Below are 20,825 nucleotides of genomic sequence, written 5' to 3'. Positions count from 1 at the left end.
ATTGATAAAATATGTATGCTGAATTGGTTAGTGTCGAGGTATACATCCTCTTTGAGACACTACAATTATAATTGAATAAAATAAAAGACCTGATATGATATACGCAATTATAATTCAGTAAAATATTAGGTGATATCCAAACATTGGTATTATATATTAGCTGCAATTATAGAATTTGAATATATTAAAAATATTTGAGTAAATGAAGGGACAACTTATCAATATGAAAAGGTTTCTCATTTGCATAGCTTGATCCTTCATTAGTTAAAAGACAAAATTTTCTTTATGAATTAGGACAAAAGAAGAGAACCGAGATACTTTATCCTTAACAAGAGATGCTCGAATTCCAATATCTAAGGGAGTGTAATAGGATGAAAACTTAGCCAAAGAAGAAAACCGAACAAAACTGAGCTTTATACTAGAGTAGAGTCGACAAGTTCCTTTAGCTGGAATCTCTCCATCCATATAGAACAATGAATATATTCAACGGTTGAAACTATGACAGGATCCATTTACTTCCAGATTAAGATAAAATGCTGTAGATGTGAAATATATTATTAATAATTTGTTAACTAGTTAGTACAACAATGAGAAGTTATAACCATAAAACTAAAATATACTACAATTTGAAATTGAAATGCAATTTTACTTCGACAATTTTTAAAGCCTATGATCATTCTTCATTCATGAATACCTGAAGAAGTGGACTTTTTTGTTCTCAAAGAATTAGGACCAGAGGAAGATACTTCTAACTTGATCATCCATCTCAAGAGATGCTGTTAGTCTTATTCAGAACTCTGTATTTTACGAGGGACAACGTATTGAATATTCATCCGAGAAAAACTACAAAGCTTCATAAGAGAGTAGAGTAGACTCCTTTATTCGAGGGGATTCCAGGATAGAAACAATGAAGAGATCAATTCATGATGATTTTAATATTCAAAATATACTTCATAGTAATTAATAATTATTTTATTTGAATTCGAGCGAAGTGCGGTACTAATTATATTTATGTTACAATTTTATTCATCACAGGGTATGACGTCATTATTAGGACAATGGAATCGTATACCGTATAAGATAATGTTACATATTGCTTGTTCATCCCCCTAAAAAATGGGTTTACTCAAAATTGAACTAAAGTCCTTGGAGATCCTTATTTTTTAAATAAGTATTATTTTAAACAAAAGATAAAATAAAAAATAAGTTATAATGGTCTCAAGAAGAGTTTCATTTTTCATCATTTTTCAGCCTAAAAATAGAAATATGTCGAGTTCAGAAGAGAATACAGAATAAAAAAACACTTTTATAATCATAAAATACCTTTTTTCATCAGTTTGATTCATCGTACTTCAATTTAGTGATTGTCTTAATGATGGAAAATGTATCTGAACAATAATAGTCTCGAATTATTATAATCTCAAATATTTCCGAAAACTGATGACACAGAGAAAAACTTAGATCAATTTTTGATTTTGCACTCAAAGACAAATGATATTCTTGGTTTAATTTCATTGGTGAAAATTTATTGTTCCCCTGTGTAATCGTCTCTATTTTGTGAGTCCATCATCAAATTTTTAACAAAATAAATATTTACAATTATAGTGATTGGGATCTTCATGTGAATCTTCAAATGAAATCATAATATCCCAGAAATTATGATGTTTTAATAGCACTTCCACATTTATGTAAAAAAGAGCTTTGAATTATTATGAACCGGTCATAAACTTATAGAGTTATATATATCTATCATATCCTACAAATAGACTTTTCAATGTTTCTTCATAGTTTTTAAAAATTGAGTGTTCTAAGATAATTCTTCTAGATAGATTGAGAATATATTATGATTGTGGTTTTTCATATAGGAAGTTTGTGCCCGCTTCAGGTTCAGAGGTTCTATCGTTCCCGGTCTCGGTTCTGGTTTTCGTTTTTTTTAAGCTTCAGTTTGGTAACAGGCACTTAAAACTAGGGGTGCCGGTAGAATGAATTCGGTCCCACAAAATGATATTTGATACAAACATGGCAACTGTTACCTTATAAGTAGAGTGTATACTGCCCCAAATTTTCCCTCAAGGGCTACGAAAACCAAGGTTTTCACAATGAGGATAGTGTGTGGAGTCTATGAGGGGGGATTACAGGAATATGGAGAATAGAGGATTGCTTTTGGTCTACACATACATAGTACAATGTTTCCTATAAAGGGGGGCTCAGCTAATAATGTATTACTGAAGGGAGCCTCGGCATAGTAAAGTTAAGGAAACCCTTGCTTAAGAAATATTATTGTTATCATTTTTAGGGACCGACAAGCTTAGTAGCAGACCTCGATCCATAATCTATCCTTTTCTCTATTATTTACAGCGTTTGGTGCCTAAAACTACTTTTCCAGATCCATACGAAGGCTTAAGCTGTTTAAAACTCAGATACAACTGTATCCCCCTGGCGACGTACAAAAGTCATGGGAAAACGTTGAGATTGCGCATAAGAAACTCCTAAAATTGACTTGTTGATTAAAGTTAATTTATTTTTTATAATATATGTATATTGTGTTAATGAACATTGGCTATGAAAATTCAGTTTGGAATGGGAATGCTAAAAATTAGAAACCGAAAATCAATATAGTAACCCTGACAATTTGAAGAATGTTTTGGAGGAGAGAAAGAATAATGCTCATGACGTTTCATTAGATCGGCTATGACAAAGACAAAAAGCATATAAACAAGGACATTTGCTAGAATTCCTCCAATGTCAATCCGCAATTTCACTTTGAGTCCAACAATGACTTACAATTATAACTCCACAACAAATCCTCAGGGTTACACTACATATTTTATGAGCACATGTTTAATTAGGTTTTGAATATAATTAAATCTATTTATGAAAGGATACTGACTAATATGGAATAAAATAATAATGACGACTGCTAAGGAAAAGAAAATTACTTCTTCATATTACCAACTACAAATGAAAGGGCCAGCTAAAAAACACTCCGGATTTACATAATTGAAAATTTATTCATGCAATTTTCCTATTGTTATTTTTTTGTCTAATTCTTCAATTTACGAGCCGGAATTTTTTTTTCTTTCTTTTCGTTGTTCTTCCCATTATGCAGATAAATTGAGTTTTTTTTCCCCTTTCATCTCAAACACAACACGCACTTCTTGTACTCAAAGCATTTACAGCATTTTATATAACTCTGAATAAAATATTGAGCTTCTGTTAATATTTCGGTTGGATTCTCTTATTTTCACTACGTGCAAGGACAATCATGGCAGTTATATTCTTCTTGACTCTTGGTGTTACTTCACGAGGTATCCAAAATAAGATTTCCCCTTAATATTTGTGTCTACCAGATTATTTTTATCCTAATTAGGGCTCCTTTGGACTGATACTTGATGAGGGTATTAAGTTTTTCCTTGACATTGTCTTATGTATGGTTAATAGAAGTAGAAGGTTATACCATAACGTGTGTACGACTGTTATTTTACTTCCACCTTTTTTTTTTAATACAGACGTCATAGAATATGATTGGTTGCATGTTTTTTTCTTCAAAATATGCCTGTGTTGTCCAACAGTAGGTACATCAAAATGAAAATTTAGCAAGCCCGATTAGGTTATGGTCTAAGTTTGTATTTCTATTAACCTTGGTATCATGCAGATCCTTCTAAACTTCTAGCTTCTCCTGAGCCCTTCATCTCTCAGCTCCTGCGTAGCAAATTAATGTCTCTTATAATGAAACTCTCTGATCGAAGATACAAAATCCACTACAATAGTATTTCCCAGAGGGCTCGTGGCTCTCACAAGACTTGCTTATGGACAAAATTAACCCCCTTTAAGTGTGTTAGGCAAGACATTGTGTCTTTGAACTAAAAAACTACTTGATAGGGAAGGAACAGACGACAAATGCTATGCGTACTTTCCATTCTTGTTTCCTATATCAATTTTTCCTGGCATTCTCAATTAGTTGATTATTCTTTTATTTTTCTATACTTATATAAACGAAATAAAATTTTAAGCAAGGATGGACCACATACTTAAAATTTCATTATTGAAGGAATCGATTTTGATTTTTTTTGTACTGGTTTCCTATAATTCACTCTTGTATTAAAATTTAAATTAAAACAATTTGACTTGTTCTAAAATAGAATTGATCGTGGAAATGTTTAAAAAGAATATGTTTGAAAGACTCATAGCTCAAGCACAAACGAGTAATATGATTACAAAACCCAACTATCGAAAGAAAAGAAGAAAACATTATTGAAAGACTTTACAATAAAGAAGTGTACCAATATGTTAAAGAAATTAAACAACAACCCGAAAATTTGAAAGATGGATAATTGTTCTCTTTAAGGAAATCTGAGGTCAATTTCACTTTAACTGTACATTATAAACTTTTTACAGGACTAATACCCCACTGAGATTAGTTTTGGATTCTGTACTCAAAGTTAAATTCGATTATTAGCCTCAGCTTTATTTGTACGATATTCCTATCCCCCCCAAATTGTTCCCCTGTTTATTAATCTATCGAATATTTTGGAAGAATTCAAAAATATGACTGGCCTAAAAACAAATGGAAGAAAAAAAAAATACTTATTTTCATTGCTGCTTATTTAATATTGTCTATTTATTTAGCTCTATCTCAGATAGAGAAAGGAAAGTAAAGAAAATCAGTAATTATATTATTATTAAGACAATTGAAAATAAATAAAGATTTTGGACGACTATGTATGGGATTTTCAAATCCTAGTACAAATGATAATCTATGTATTATTTTCAATAAAAATAACAAATATAAAACCTTTATAGATTTTTATTTATTGAATATAAAATTACATTTATAATTGATTAAATTTTAAGACAACACTATAAAACAGCATTTTCGCCTGCCGACTAAACCCTAAATTTATATTGTTATATTACGCCTTTAGAGTTTTTTTTTTTTTTTTTTTTTAAATCACGTTTTAAGAATATACAATTTGTTTTCAAAAGAAAGTTGATTTTGATAAATTTTTTCAGATTATCTTTTAATTTTTTATAGAATATTTAAAAAATAAGTAATGGAAGATTGCAAGACAAAAAAGCTCTGAAATTAAATATAATTAAGTAGATTATTTAACTAATTTTAATATATTATAAATGTTTTAGAGGCAATTAGATTAACCACAATTTAAATATGTTTCATATCCAATGTATTTTTTAGGGATTAAGTTAACTAATTGACTTATGTAAATTTACTTTGAGCTTTGATTTACTTTTGAGCCTTTTTTATTGCTTAATTATTTAATATTCTAAAAGAACATTGAAAGTTAAACAGAAAAAATCAGTCAAAATTGTTTTTGTTTTTTTGAAGTAAATCTTTTGAAGCTTTTTTAGGTTTATTTATTGGTATTGCCTATCATAAAAAAATAAAAAAAATATACAAAAAAATATTAGCTTCCCAAAATGATCCTTCATTTTACTTGATTTTGTACAATTATACAAATTTTGTAGGAAATGTATTCAAGTTTACTTGAGAAATAATTTATCGAGGGAATACAGGAGTTTTTTATCAATTGTTATTACCTTTAATTCCAATCTAGAAAGTTATGTTACGTCGAACTATGGTTCTAAATTGTAATTATACTCTAAAAATGTGATTTTTTAATGGTTCTTACGGGCAAACCTATAGCAGTTTAATGTTTTAATGGTCATTTACGTGTTCTGCGACTTAAATAACAATAATGAATCTGGGTTTTAGCCAACAGGCGTTCCAAGACCAAATATTTGTTGCGTGGTGCAACATTATATACTATTATATATGCATAACATATTTATATTTCTTTTCTTCTAATTAGTAAATTCGTTTTTGTGTCAAGTCTACAATTACAGCCACAATTTTGGTAACATATGAAGATTCAAGACGGAGAAAAAAACCATAAGTACAATTACTTACTATATTTTTATTTAACCATGATTGTTACTTTGACATGGTAAAACAAATTAAACTAAATTTTGAACAATTCTAATTAAATACATTATATAATTGAGTATTATTTTTTTACTTATGAATCGAACAGTGACTCAGGGCTGCCAATATTGCCGACTCTTCCCAACATATCAAAATAGTTAGAGCTAACCAAAAAATAAAGAGAGCTTACAAGAAAATATAATTATTAACCAAAGTCAATCGCACATGTACACGCCTAAGTTAATATATAAGTATATATATAAATGATTAAAAGAAGTTTTTTGTGAGAGTAACTCTTCTCCCAATATCATATATATATAAAGTGATGAAAATCCTATGTACAATGGGCATGTTAGAAAAGGAAACTGAAGATCAACATGGTTAACCAGACAATTTGAAGATTTTTTTGGATGAGAGAAAGAATAATGTTCATGACTTTCAATTAAATCAGCTACAACCAACTTTGACACAGGAGGAAGGAGAAAAGGAAATAAACAAGGGCGATTGCTAGAATTACTCCAATATCGATCCCCAATTCTACTCTGAGTCCAACAAGGACTTACAATTTTAACTCCGCGACAATTCCTCAGGGTTAAGCTTTGTCTTTTATGAGCAAACTCGAATGTCTAATTAGGTTTTGAATATAATTTAAACTATTTAGAAAATGATGTTCACTACTCAGAAATTAAATCATAATGATAACTGTCAAGGAAAAGAAAATTCATTCTTCAGAATGCCAATTTCAAATACACCGGCCATCTAAAAAATTAACAAGAATTACATCACTGTATATTTATATACTTAAATGTGTACATGGAAAATAGATGTGGTAACGCGTCTTAAGACACAATCAGAAACATTTAATAGGAGGGTCGAGTTCATCTTTAAAAATTTTTAGAAAGTGTAGAGTGAATGAGATCCCCTCACTACTTGATGGGGAAGATTCCAATTATGAACAACCCTTTTAAAAAAATATGTTTTGAAGATAATTGATAATAGCTAATGAATGAAGGAGATCATTCCAGAAGAAGAATTTTGTATTATATGGGTTATTAAAAAGCTTTGGTTTTGGGGAACAAGTAGACTCGTCATTACACTTTACTAATTGAATAAGGTTCCTAGTGATATGAAAATTTTCTAAATATATTATGTGTGGAACTATAATCCAAAGGTAAAAAAATCATATTTTTGTAACCATAACTTAGTAAACATCCTTTATTAAACGTAGTTAATATTTTGTCACCTGTTTCATCAATTTGTTAGTCCTAAATATCAGCTGAAAAGCTGAAAATACATGTATGAGTTCAAAGCATTGAGAAATATATATTATTTAGGTAATAAGATAATTACTTTGGGGGCTTAACAAGATGGTATTTTTTAATCTATGTCAAAGCAATCAAATGTGTCACTTCAGTTTAAAAATCGAACTTGAGAAAGAAATTAAAAAATTAGAGCAAAGAAGATAAAGCTTTATTGTATTTTAAAAAGTCGGCCAATCAATAAAAAATCAGTTTTTTTCGACAAAAATGTATATCGATCGAACTTTAATCATAATATGTATTCCATTCTTCTTTTACCCTCGTTTAACTTCATCTAAATTGAAACTTAGAAAAAACATCTGCAATATTGAATAGTTCTAAATTATGTATTTTCAACGTTTTAAAAGTTAACGTATTTAGAGAATAATATTAACTATAATTATTTATGTATCATTGTGGTTAGAAAATATTATTTTTTTAGTATATATTAATTCTAGATATAATATATGTCATTTAATAGGATAAACTTCTTGTCGAACCCCTCAAAGGAGTAATTTCTAGTGTTTAGGGCATAAGCAGAATTTGAAAAAGGTATTGATCAGGGACAAATGTTTATTAATATACGTTAATATTAGGTATGTATATTTTTTATTGATACGTTAAATATTGAAATGAAATGGTGTCGATGTAGAATCCAGTTTTGGATTAAACTTTAATTCGGGTTTAAACATTTTTATTTATTGAAATACGTGTTTATTCTAAGAATCTAAATATCGAACTGCCTCACAATTTAACAACAAAAGAATAAAAATAACAATGAAAACAAAACAAAACTAAATAGACTCCAAAACATGATCTCAACTAGTATATATAAATAATTCTAATTACAAGTACCACATACTTCCCCCCTCAGAATTATTTTGGTTTTAAATTGTAAATGGATATTGACTTAGGTTTTCCATTAATTTTGACAATAGAATTCTTTTTGAATTTTTTAATTACTTCATAAGGACCATAAAAATAAGGCATTAGCGAAGATCTAATAGGATGGCTTAAAACATAAACTTCTTTGGCCTCTATTAATATTTCATAGATTTAATTATGTGTATAAGAATCATTTTTCAAATTGTGTAATGTATTAAATTTAGATTTAATCTCTATGTCATTCAGAAGCAGTGCCCTTGTTGAACAAATTTCTTCTCCAAATACCAATTCTGCAGGAGAAACATTCCTTCCTGATTTCACTATTGTCCTAAGGTCAAGTAAGGTTGTTATAATTCTTGGGTATCCAAAACTTGAAAACCAATTTTCTTCCAGCTTTTTTATTATATTTTCGGTGTTTGTACTAGACATAAGGTATACTTCCAACCATTTACTAGCACGATCAATAACAGTAAGAGCTATATTATTTCCTCTTGCTTTTGGGAATGGCCCGATTAAATCTACGGGGATGTGATAGAAAAATTTATATGGAAATTTTATTTTATTATATGTTAACTTTGGTAAACGGGTTTTCTTGGCTCCTCAACAAATTGAGCAAATCTGCACAAATTGTTTTATTTTATAAGTGATAGAATTATAAAAATAATGTCCGTGGATGTTTCGAATTGTATTCTTAATTCTACGATGAGATTCGTTATGAAATAACGACAAGACTTTATCTATCATTGTCTTAGGATCTACATGTCTACCATTCTTTGCTCAAACATTGCAAGCTATGTCTTGTCTACCAATAGCAATAAATTCTGCTAATGGGTATTTAATTAGGACATTTTCCTTCAATTGCTCATATCTCCATGTCTTCTTATCAATAAAATCTCATTTTACTAAATTTATTCTTGAAAGGAAATCATCTCGCACATTAGGCTTCCCTGATATAAGAAATAAACTGATATTTCGTTCGTTTAACTCTGCAAAATAACGATGTTATTTGCTGGGCCAATTAGGCTCTTTCACAAAATGAGCTGTAACTAATGGTTTATGATCGGAGAGACATTCTACATTTTTACCTTCGATAATATAGCCAAAATGTCTTACTAATTATCGTACGGCTAACAATTCCCGAGCAAATGCAGAGTCTTTTCCTTCACTTTTTGACAATATTCTACTGAAGAAGGCAAGAGAATAAAATTTGTAACCCTTTCCCTGTTCTAAAACACCTCAAATGCCTTCCTTAGAAGCATCGACACAAATTCTTAATTTTTTTCAGGTATTTAATTTTTTAGTTTTGTTACATCATCTATTCTTATCTTGAAATCTTCAAACGTATGATTTAATGTAGAACACCAGTTAATGGGATCATTTTTCTTTTTGTTATTAATACCTTTGTAGAAAGGATGTAGTAATGATCTGAGATGTGTTATGAAACGTCTATAATAATTTGCCATAACTTATTCATTCCTTGAACCTTCAAAGTTCTTTCAAATTGTCTTAACTCGGACATTTTTTTGTTTAATTGTCTCTTTTTGAGTTATAGTAAATTCCAAAAAATTAATCTGTTTTTTACAGAACTGGCTTTTACTTATATAGTAGCTAAGAATATTTCTTTTACCTGTTTTAGCACTTCAGCGATTAAATTATGGTGTTCCTTCTCTGTTTATAAAAACAATAAGATATTGTGTATATATGCAAAACAACCATTGATATGTCCCAATACTTTATCAATCATTCACTGAAATGAGCTGGTCGCATTCTTCAGTCCAAACGGCATGCGAATATATTGATAAAACCCTCAAGGTGTGGATGTTGCAGTTTTTATTTGTCTTCAGACAACATTGGAATTTGATGGTAAGCTTTCAACAAGTCAAACTTACTCAAATGAGAAGATTTATTAATCAAGTGATTAAAATGTTGTACGGCAGGCATTGGATATTTGTAACGTTGTTAAGCAATATGTAATCACCGACTAATCGCCAATCACTATTTTGTTATTTAGCTAAGTGTATTGGAGTGGACCAACAAGATTTTGACTCTTCCATTTATTACCTCTTTCAGTCATTTTTGTATCTCAGACTTAATGATTTCTATTTCTTCCATGGTAAATCTTCGTGGTCGAGTAACAACTGGCATGCCGCTCGTTTCTATAGTATGGTGTACTCTGTGTAAGAATGGCCTTTAAAAGAATTATCATGCAACGTAGGAAAATTGTGAAGTATTTTGTCTACTTTTGAACATGAAGAAATCTCGTTTATATAATTGATCGCACTACCATTTCTAATCAATTTTCTGTTTGCAACATCCACTACAATTTCGTATTTTTTTAGGAAATCAAAACCTTTTGTCCGAAACTCATATCCGTCAAAATAAAATTCCAAGGTACTGGGTCCATTCTAGGTAATTGAACTTTTTGAGTTGAACATCCAAAAAATTTCAATACTTCGTTGTTTCAGCCACTAACCTAACACCCGACTCTCGGAAGGATAAAAATCGAAAATTAGGAATCAATGACTGTTCTGCTCCCGTATCAATCAAAAAAGTTATAAGTCTTTTAATATTATTTGTAGGATCAGTAAATGGGCTTGTAATATAAACAAATTTTTTTTTTTTGATTAATTAATAAATATTCTTTTATAAATAGAAAATATAGGTAAAAGATATATTTTTGGAGTCTTCACATTTAACATTAATATTTTTTACATAAGGCGATGGGTATCCCCGATTCAAAATTAGTTTTTTGCACTTTTATATAAAATTTCAAAGCAATTATGAGGAGACAAACAAATACAAGAATTACCTCTATATTTATAATGAAACTGACAAGGTTTTTTTTATGATTATAAATATTATTAGGTGTGTATTTTCTAGCAGGTAAAAATTATCTACGATGAAAACGTTGGCACACATTATAATCTTTTTTATTGATATGATTAGTTTCTTCATAAGAGTGTTCTTTCTCCTCTTCTAACTGATGAATATGCAAATTCTTCAACATACACGCGCTCTCTACCGTCTTCGCACACTGAATATACTCTTCATAGTTATTCTTTCAAAACTGTGATTAAGGTGTTTACGAGATGATAAAGGAAGGCATTCACTAACCATGTTCTTGATCAATGTCTCTTAAAAATCTTTTTTATCCTTACAAATCTCGTTCATCATATCCCAATTTCTACATTCCATTTCAATCACTTCAATATAATCACATTTTCTAATTAATTTAACAGAATCACTAGTCAGATTCAAGGCACTTACTCTATGAAAAAATGTAATATATCTTCGGATATAGCACTGAGGAGATCGTTATATTTCGTTCTTTCTTGAGTTATCTATGCAGGCTCAAATTGAGCCTCCACACAAAGAAAATATGAAGACAGACAAAAGTCCGTAAACCTTGGTAACTCGACTGAAACGTGGTTCATGTCTACACTTTCATTATTAGTTACTTTTGTACAGTAGATTCTTTCTGTCGGGGTCACAATTGTAGAATCCCATGTTGGGTTCAACTTTAATTCTGATTTAAATATTTTTATCTATTGAAATACGTGTTTATTCTAAGAATCTAAATATCGAACTGTCTCACATTATAACAACAAAATAATAATAATAACAAGGAAAACAAAAGAAAACTAAATGGACTCCAAAACATGATGTCAACTAATATGCATAAATAATTCTAATTACAAGTACTAAATCTATACCCCGCCCCCACCCCTCGCAAATTCTTACTTGGAAGAAATTGTTCCTGTGCGTGTCTCTTCTTTTTTGTTCATTATTTAATGGGCCGTTGTGGTGTTGACTTCTCCCTCTGAAATAAGCATTCTCGCCTATCTTTGGTTGAAACTTAAAAAAAACAACATAATATTATGATATATTCCTCGAACTGATGTTATTTTAGAGGTTTTATTGTAGTAATTCATTTTCTCCCACCAATCCTATAACATGCAGCTCATATTAGCATGTTTATTAATTCAATTATATCATATGTCTCTCTCCCACCTTCTAATTGCAATCTTAAAAATAAAATGTTTAGTAATGTTTTTTATTACAGTCAAGTTTTTTCATGACTATCCATTTAACTGTCGACACATCTAATGATAAAATATTGCTAAACTTAACTTATACATACAATACATATTTTATGTGATTGAAATAATATTTTAATAGCTGGTAACCATTGTATTAAAAAAACAAGTAAATATTATTAAAAATTAGTCAGTTACGAGATTTCAAAATTTTAATTTACAGGCTTTATTCTATTAATTTAGAGATTTATTTTTTACATCAGTAAAGCCCAAAAATCCTTAGATTTTGAATCTGCAACTATAGTTATAAACATACTTGAAGATAATATCATCTGCTAGTATGCTAAAAGAAACCTCGAAAATTAAAGTGATCTAAATAAGTGAATTAAATAATTTAGAAGTTTAGTTCACAAATTTCAAAAATGCTCTATAGTCCATGCAATCACAATTCCCAGGCACTTCTAAATTCTGAAATTATTTTATTGGGTAGAGCATGGCCACTAGTCATGCTAGTTCATAAATTAGACCTGTAAATAGTCCATTTCATCAGAGAAAAGTGTCACATTGGAGTGAGATACTGTGTGTATTGTCGTTTCTCGGTTACGAATACATAAGTTATTTTCCTAAACTTATGAATATATTAGCAATTGATAAATTTTGAACCATTTCATTTCTTGTTCATCTTTTTGAATATCTTATATTCCGAATAATTTCTTTATACATAACACAATTATTTTCTACATATAACTAACTACGTATGGCTATAAATTAAATTTATATTTAAGTACTAAAATAACTCAATAATAATTATATTGATTTTAAAATATATTATTTAAAAATAATAGTGTGTGTTGGAGTGGAAGTCGGTACATTCAAAATACTGAAGTAGAAGTCGGCTTCGGGCATTTTATGTACTTACTTCACAGTCTTGGTTGGAACTATACATGATCAATCGACGTAGTTCCTTTTCTGTATTTATTCATAATAGTTTTAGACTTTTACAAAAATGGTAAAATATTGTGCTGCTTACCTTTACTCAAATTTGGACAAGGATTCTTTATTTGAATGTGTTTCCATAGATTTCTTAAATATCCAGGTAAAGGTTAGATTGAATAATAACACCCAATTCAATTTCAAGTTTCGTTTTCTTGTATAATAAATAATAGTTAGTAGATATCTTGGATGAATGGAGAAAAGCTGTCCGTCGAAAGAACTTCACGCCATCCATTCATTATGTTTTGCGCTCTGATTACTTTGGCGTAGGTACATTTAAACACCAAAGAATTAAAATTAAAAAATAAAACGCTGTTCTTAGCAAATATAATTTAATCTCTCACAAGATTTTGTAATATGGAAGTCAAAGAAACCAAATTGATGCAAAACAATGAGATTGAAACAAATAGTAGATATGAAATCCCTAAGAATGAAACGTTAATCTTAATGGCATTCTCTTTTTACGGGGAGATGATGATATTTTGAATTTTTCGAATTGAAAAGATATTAAGAACATAGGTTTTTACTGTTCTGGGAATACTTCTCCTTCAATTTTGTTGCAAAAAAAAACCTAAATTACAAAAGCCTTTTCTGGCACGATAGTAGAAAAATAACAAAATTGTTCGAATAAACTTTTGAAGAAATACTTGGTACCGGATATCTTTAAAATATTTAATTTTTATTATTAAAATATATGATTAATAAATCTATTAACATTTCGTGACAAGTGCTTGCTTGATAATTTCAGTTACATTTTTGTTAATTCATCAAACATATGTTTAATGCTGTCACATAAGTACTAAAGTATCTGTTAAAATACATCGAGAGTGAAGGCAATAATAATGTTCTTTTTGACTTAAAACACATAAATCCTTAGACGACCATAACACTTTTAAAAGAATACTCTTTCATTTGAATGTAATATCATGTGCTGAAGTCGAGTAGATATTTTCTGAGTTCAAGTTATTTTAAAGATTCTGAGACTAGTCATTGAATCACAAATTGATGCATCATCTTTGATGTTGGCCATCCAGATGATCACTTTTTCCATACATTTTTTCCTTTTGCCGTTCTTTCGTTCGTTTTTAAAGTGTACACAAGAAACAATGAAGAATTCAGTTTTGTAGTATATAATAACAAATCTAGTAAAGTCAGAACTTGTCAATATAAGAGTACTAGAGGAGGTACTTTGGATTGGTCGGAGTTATTAAGTGTCGGTAAACTTTACATAAAAATGTAGATATGTACTTTTATTTATTTATGATATGCTGGGCATATAATAGTGATAAAAAAAGGGAAGGCTCAAGTACGCCCTCTAAATATGAGTTAGAAGAACTGAGAATTGACTACACTGAAATAATAGAAATTCATAAGGCTATTTGTCAACCATTTGTAATATTTGTATAGAAAAAAAGTTTTTATTACATTTAAATAGTCAAATATAAAAAAATCAGGCCTTTCAAATTAGTAAATTACAGTTTTTATGAAATTAGTTAATTCCAATATCAAGCCTGACACTTCTTTTTAAATATAGGTATATATTTTACTATTTCAATATAATAAATGTATGTTTCTTTTATAAAGAAATGACAAATGGTTGAAAAATGGCCTTATCAACTTATGTTATCTAATTAGAGTAATTTCTCAGTTCTTCTAGCCAAGGAATACTAAAACTGCCGGAATTGAAGAAAAATATCGCGCTCACACACAGGGATTGGCTATCTCTATTCCTGTAACTACCAAAATGCGAAATGACTAGTATGATTAATGAACATTGATTGAGAAATTTATCTGACTTTTAACAATGTCTCATGATCTTAAATTAATTTATTTCTTAACTTATCCTTAAACTCAATAATTTCATTTTAAACCCAGATAAATTAAACTTTATTAATATTACTTTCGATATTCTTTTCGCATTTTTCCATTTTTTTAAAGATGATAGCTAATATTTATCTTCAGTAAGCAACTTAAAATTCTTCATCACAACGTTGAAAAGTTTGTCTACAATTTTAGGAATATAGGTAGAGAAACAATCACCAGATTTGCAAGTTGTTGATAATATTTCACAGGATATTGGACAACATACAAGTTAAGTACTCAATTATTGTTACCTATGAAAACTATCTTAATACCTTCAACTAAAAGTAAAGTGATTCTAGAATATGACAACATTTAGTGCAAACAAATCTGTCGATGTAAAATAATTCCTGATCATGGCTAAAAGACTTGAACGTATCTCAGTTCCACATAGGTTGCTTTTATTTATGAATGAAGTTCATTATAGTTTACGGTATTACGATAACTTTTGATAAATAATGTTAATTCAGTATTTACTTTTATTAATTTACTTGATTTAAGGTCATATCATAGATATTTATATTTTGAGAGATGTGCAGACAAAGCAATTTTTTGGATAAGGATTTTGATATACATATAACCATATAAATACTTTTCCTTGTTGGTGATTTTGCTAAAAAATTTTCACTTTGCATATCATATTGATCTACTTTCAGGGATACGATTCTAAAAATTATTCTTTTTTCGGCTTTATATCGATCTATTTAAACGAGTTGAATTGTGTCAAATAAGGTAACTATTTACGTTTAAGTAGTATCCTTAGGATATTTGTTAAATAAAAAGTTTTTCACAGAAGTAAAATTGAGTACATTCAATAAATTCAGATTGTTTGTATCTCAGATTAATAAGACTATTAAGAATTCACTTATAGGTTTTTTTTGTTTTTTTGCATTAAGTATATAAGTAATAAGTTTTGTATTTGGTTCTTTTTCAGGCATAATTTGCCTTACACTAATGAAATAATTCCCACCAAGACACTGCATACATGTACCAAAAAAATATTTTTTCAATAGGGTCTGACTGAAACATTGCTGGGAGAACATATTCAAATTCTCCAGTCTCGAGAAGACACTTTGTTAGATCTGCAATTGCCAAAGATGTTTATTTGGTTGCAATAAATTTCTCATCCATAGACCCTTTGATCCACTTTGCTGTAATTCATCTAGAAATATTTGAAACTCCATGAGGAACCCCACATTAATCATGTTGTTATCTGAAATGGGGTTTCTGTGTTCACTCCTCCTCATGTACTCAACTTCTGGTGTATTTATATTCTAAAGGTTCCAATGGTTTCTCACGTACTGAGCAAGCTCAGCAGTTTCCATGAACTCTGGTTTCTCATTTGAGTAGAACTGGAGTGCCCTAATGGTGGTCTCTTAGAAAATTATATGTGGAAGCTTAACACAGGTATACTCGATAAATGTGGGATTGAGTACCTTGAGAGAAAGCTTGTTTCAATTTGAAGGTGGATTCTAACATGCTACTTCATCTGTGTGGCAAAGTTGAAGTGTAGGGTGGTGATCCAAGAAGGTAAATATTTGGACATACCAAATTCTCCTTTCTCTGAAGTCAATTATAAATGTTTTTAAAATTGTGGACCGCATCGATGAGGGGATGAACTCGCTTTGAACTATTATGAAGGTGAGGAATTAATGTCTGAAGTTTACCTCCACAAAGATTATGAATGTGTAATTATCTATTTACTGTGTTATTGTCAATAGACAATTCCACAACAGTGAAACCTATTACCAAAATACTTCTCATAATGGGACTGCACTGATTAAAAAGGAACTCTGCTGTTAACTTTACCAAGGGATATGGGTAAAGTTGATAATATTGTAGAGAAAAAAGCGTACAAGGAGAAGGGGGGGGGGGAAAGACATATGGCATCATTGTTTAAAATACTGATGGTGCCTGCTTTATTATGATCTTTGAGGGTATAACGAAAATATTTATTAGCAAAATGTTTAGTGAAGATATACTACGTATAATTGACTTAGACGTTTTTCATCCGTTACAGTAAATTTGAAAACGTCCCACTCCATAAAATTGTAATTCATTATTAACCTTATTCTCAGAATAACAGCTAATGAAACGACAAAGTAGAGTATTTCAAAAAATATATTGGAAGTTTCAAGTTTAAAAAAGAAGGCTTTAATTAAATATAATCTACATACTGAAATATATACCATCATACATTTATGTTAAATATACAAAATTAAATAATAGGAATCATATAACTAATAACAATAAATTATATATAAAGAATATTGAAATAATAGATTGATCCAACTAATATTTTCTTGTTCTGACATCGGAATCCAGTTAAATATGTCATAACTTTAGGTTGCAAAACTCAAGCGAGACGTGGAGTTTAATCAAAAAGATAATCACCCCTCTTCTTCATGTGGAAGCTGCTATATACAATTGTGCACAGGATAGATATATCTCTACCGATGAAATCTAACTCATTATTAATAATGAAGTAAATGTCAAAATCATAAAATTAGACAATAAATATACTAATAAAAAATGTTAGTAGTAATATCTGGCGATATTTCTCCTTATGTAGGGCATCAAAAAAGATTTCCCCCCCGTTATTTATGCTTATATAACAACATACCATTATCATGAAGGATATACACAGTTGGTAATTATAATGCTACACCCAATACAACTACCCCCGTTGTTGTGACCATTTAAGCAGTTGTTTTTGCCTTTTATGAGTTTTCTGTACACCATTTCTTGGAGCTTATCAACCATAGCTAATCCTTAAGTGATAAAAAAGTAATATTTATTGACTATGTAATATTGGAAAACCTAATAATCATACCCAAGTCTTTAAGTGAAGAAAATAATATCAGACAAACTAGTTGCAAACCATCCAATGCTACTACCCCGTTGTTGTGACCATTTATGCAGTTGTTTTTGCCATTTAATGAGTTGTGTATCATAATTCTTGATATGTTTAGCTAAAATAGAATCATATTTTATGGTTAGATTTAAAAAAAAGAAGAATACTTACTGTGAGATAGTACAACATTCAGAGTTCCATTTCGATATTAGTAAATACTTTTTACTGATAACTTGATCGTCATTTGGTGTGGATGACTCAAAACATTTTTATATGTATTTCTATAAATGACATCAGTACCAAAATTCTCCATTAATTTAATGATGGTTCCTTCGTGAAGGGATATGTTTACCCGTGTATTTCTCCATAAATTTTTTGAAGGTAGATAATTAGCAATGGATAAGGGTATATTACATGCAATAAGCAGCTTTGTGAGATCAAAGTTAAGGTCTGACTTGATGTATTCATCATTAACTTGATTTTTTTTAGATGAATATCCATGCTCTTGATATGAAATGAGAATAATGAGTGGCGTGTAATTCTAGACAGGGGACTAAAGGCACATTTATATCAACAAATCCGACAAGCCATCTGTTTCTCATCTGGTAAGTATTTTTCAAATTCCTGGGCCTCCATTTTCAGAAATCCAGACAGAAGGCGACGTTATTTTAGGCATTTTATTCAGTTCCTTATCGACTATCAGCATGTAATATTATATTAATATTGAATAATAAAGGCAGGAATGATAACGTTCTTGATTGATAGAAGAAGATGTATATTATTTAATCAATGATGCCATGCGTATTTATTTATTTCTCCTCGCACGCTTTTCTATTCTTACCAAAATTATCATCCTTAGATATGGGCAATAATGTACATGTATTTCCCCGACGTTGACTTAATGATGAAGGTGAGGACAGTTTTATAAGTTTTATTATTTTTAGTTCCCACAAATTTACCTCTGACAAACTTTACTCTTTGGGATGAATAAATCTTGTCAATTATTAGTCTTACATTTTTTTCTCTGCTCTTCAAACGTCGAATTCTCTTTGCGTTTTTAGAGTCTTTTATGGGGAATCTGTGAAAGCTCACATCCGTATCCTTTGTCCTTAGTAAGAGAGAAACACTTTCCTTAATTTTAATATAGATAGTGTTAAAATTAAAGATAGAAACGGTTTGAAGGAAGATGAAACATTTCTCAAGTTTCTGGAGTCCAAGATCAATAAAGATCCAACAGCATCAATGCGTCGTTTGGCTGTCGAGTTCAACATCATCGATATCACCATCCACGATATCACCATCAGGAGCACAATTCAGGATGACCTCAGTCTTAAGAGCTTTCTCAGGATCCCAAGGCATCATCTCCCCAACAGAATGAAGGCCTTAATGCTTGAGAGATGCAAAAAAGTCATTAATTACTTTAAGGGGCATCTGTCGAATGTGAAGATTTTTTTAGACAAGAAGATTTTCACAGTCGACCAGGTTTTGAACCGCAAAAAACAACAGATTTATAGCAGCATCACCTGAAGAAGTCCAGGGCACCTTCAGGATAAAATATCCGGTCAAAAAAGTTCTTGGGAGTCGTGCCCTCTGTTGGGAAGAAAATGGATCCCTTCTTCTTCAAGCCCAATGAGAAAATTGGGGCTGAGGCCTCTATAAGGTCCTGAAGTGAAACATATTTTCCAGGCTGAAGGGTAACTATCCTGAAAACAACAATGTGTGGACCCAAGACGGTATTTTTTGAAAAAATTGTCATTAGAAACAATAAAGAATGAATGATAAAAGAAATGCCTTTCACTTTTTTTTCCGTTCATCATTCATTTTTCCCCCGTTCATCATTCAAAAGTTAACGGAAACCTTTCTCTTCTATCTATATTGGAGCTATGCTGTTATCCTGCTTAGCATTCTTCAAATGTTCGGGGAGACCACTTTACTTTTCAGTTGTTTTTTTAAACATATAATCTGATATTATTATTTTCATTTATGTTAATATCTTTACTATAGTTGTTGAGAAATCTTTTTGTTTTTTTGTTTTAAAGTATATTAAATAATTCAATTCACAAATATAATGTATTCAATTTTTGTATTTATTGATCATTGGTTATATTGATTGTTGGAAGATTTTTGTCTAATTCTAAAACTGTTTGATATCAAGGAACCCTTTAAAATAAGAAATGCAATACGCCAAGGTAAAAATCCAGCTTGAATATAATTTCTTGATCAATAAAAACAATTTCAAGAAAAATTGCGATTAAAATTAATAATACACTTTTATGTCATGTTTAAATTTATTTTAAGATATTATTTTTCGTTTATATTGTGAGCTTTATATTTTGAAATGAGTCATAATTTAATCTAAATTGAATTATATCCAAGGGGACCGATTAAAAGATATTGTAAAATATTTTTTCAAATCCACATAATACATAATTCACTTATTTTGGTTGTTTTAACTTCAACTTATATTTAAACTAAGTACTTAATACGTCACTGTATTTAAGTTAATTTAAAATTGTGTTACTTAAATTTAAGTCGAGTTGAAGCAACCTGACATTAATGTACCAAATATATAATAGATAATGAATTTCAGATGTCAATATTGCGGAAAAGACTTTTTTCAGTTATCTCATATGCGACAACATCTACGCACTCACATTGGAGGTAAAGATTTCAGGTAATATATCTTTTTAATATTAATATTAATTAAACTAAATATATATTTTATGTACATATTTTTTTTTTCTTAGGTGTAACCATTGTCCTAAGGCATTTCGACAAAAATCCCATTTGTTACAACATATGAGAATGCATACAGGAGATAAGAAATACATGTAATTTTTCTTAATTTATAACAAGTATTTATATATAACATACTTTTATTAACTGAATTATTTATGACCGTAAATAATGTAAATAACTAACAATTCTGGAAATTCCTTTTTCGTTCTTCTTTT

The 20,825-nt window shown here is 29.6% G+C and overlaps 1 protein-coding gene and 1 long non-coding RNA gene across 43 annotated transcripts in view; one reads left to right on the top strand and one right to left on the bottom strand.

Annotated features, from left to right (window-relative positions):
• Positions 1-20,825, top strand: part of LOC121127131 (uncharacterized) — a 100,558-nt gene that overhangs the window by 70,240 nt on the left and 9,493 nt on the right. For 26 of the 42 annotated variants that reach the window (XM_071892230.1, XM_071892237.1, XM_071892244.1 and 23 more), the window contains 3 exons: positions 5,832-5,915; positions 20,462-20,545; positions 20,619-20,702. In XM_071892230.1, coding sequence (XP_071748331.1) covers positions 5,884-5,915; positions 20,462-20,545; positions 20,619-20,702 — 200 coding nt within the window. In that variant the 5' untranslated portion in view covers positions 5,832-5,883. Of the gene's footprint in view, positions 1-5,831; positions 5,916-6,053; positions 7,116-7,723; positions 7,839-7,860; positions 10,679-10,713; positions 16,659-20,461; positions 20,546-20,618; positions 20,703-20,825 lie in introns of those variants that run through there. The other 16 variants (XM_071892250.1, XM_071892248.1, XM_071892249.1 and 13 more) reach the window with 7 other exon arrangements.
• LOC139906824 (uncharacterized) lies at positions 17,142-20,462 on the bottom strand. Its single transcript, XR_011782808.1, has 2 exons — positions 17,851-20,462; positions 17,142-17,788 (listed from the first exon to the last, which is right to left on the bottom strand). It is a non-coding gene; the product is annotated as an uncharacterized lncRNA (long non-coding RNA).

Source organism: Lepeophtheirus salmonis, chromosome 12, assembly GCF_016086655.4.
Source record: "Lepeophtheirus salmonis chromosome 12, UVic_Lsal_1.4, whole genome shotgun sequence".
Classification (NCBI taxonomy): Eukaryota; Metazoa; Arthropoda; class Copepoda; order Siphonostomatoida; family Caligidae; genus Lepeophtheirus; species Lepeophtheirus salmonis.
This window is presented reverse-complemented; position numbering and strand designations above follow the sequence as displayed.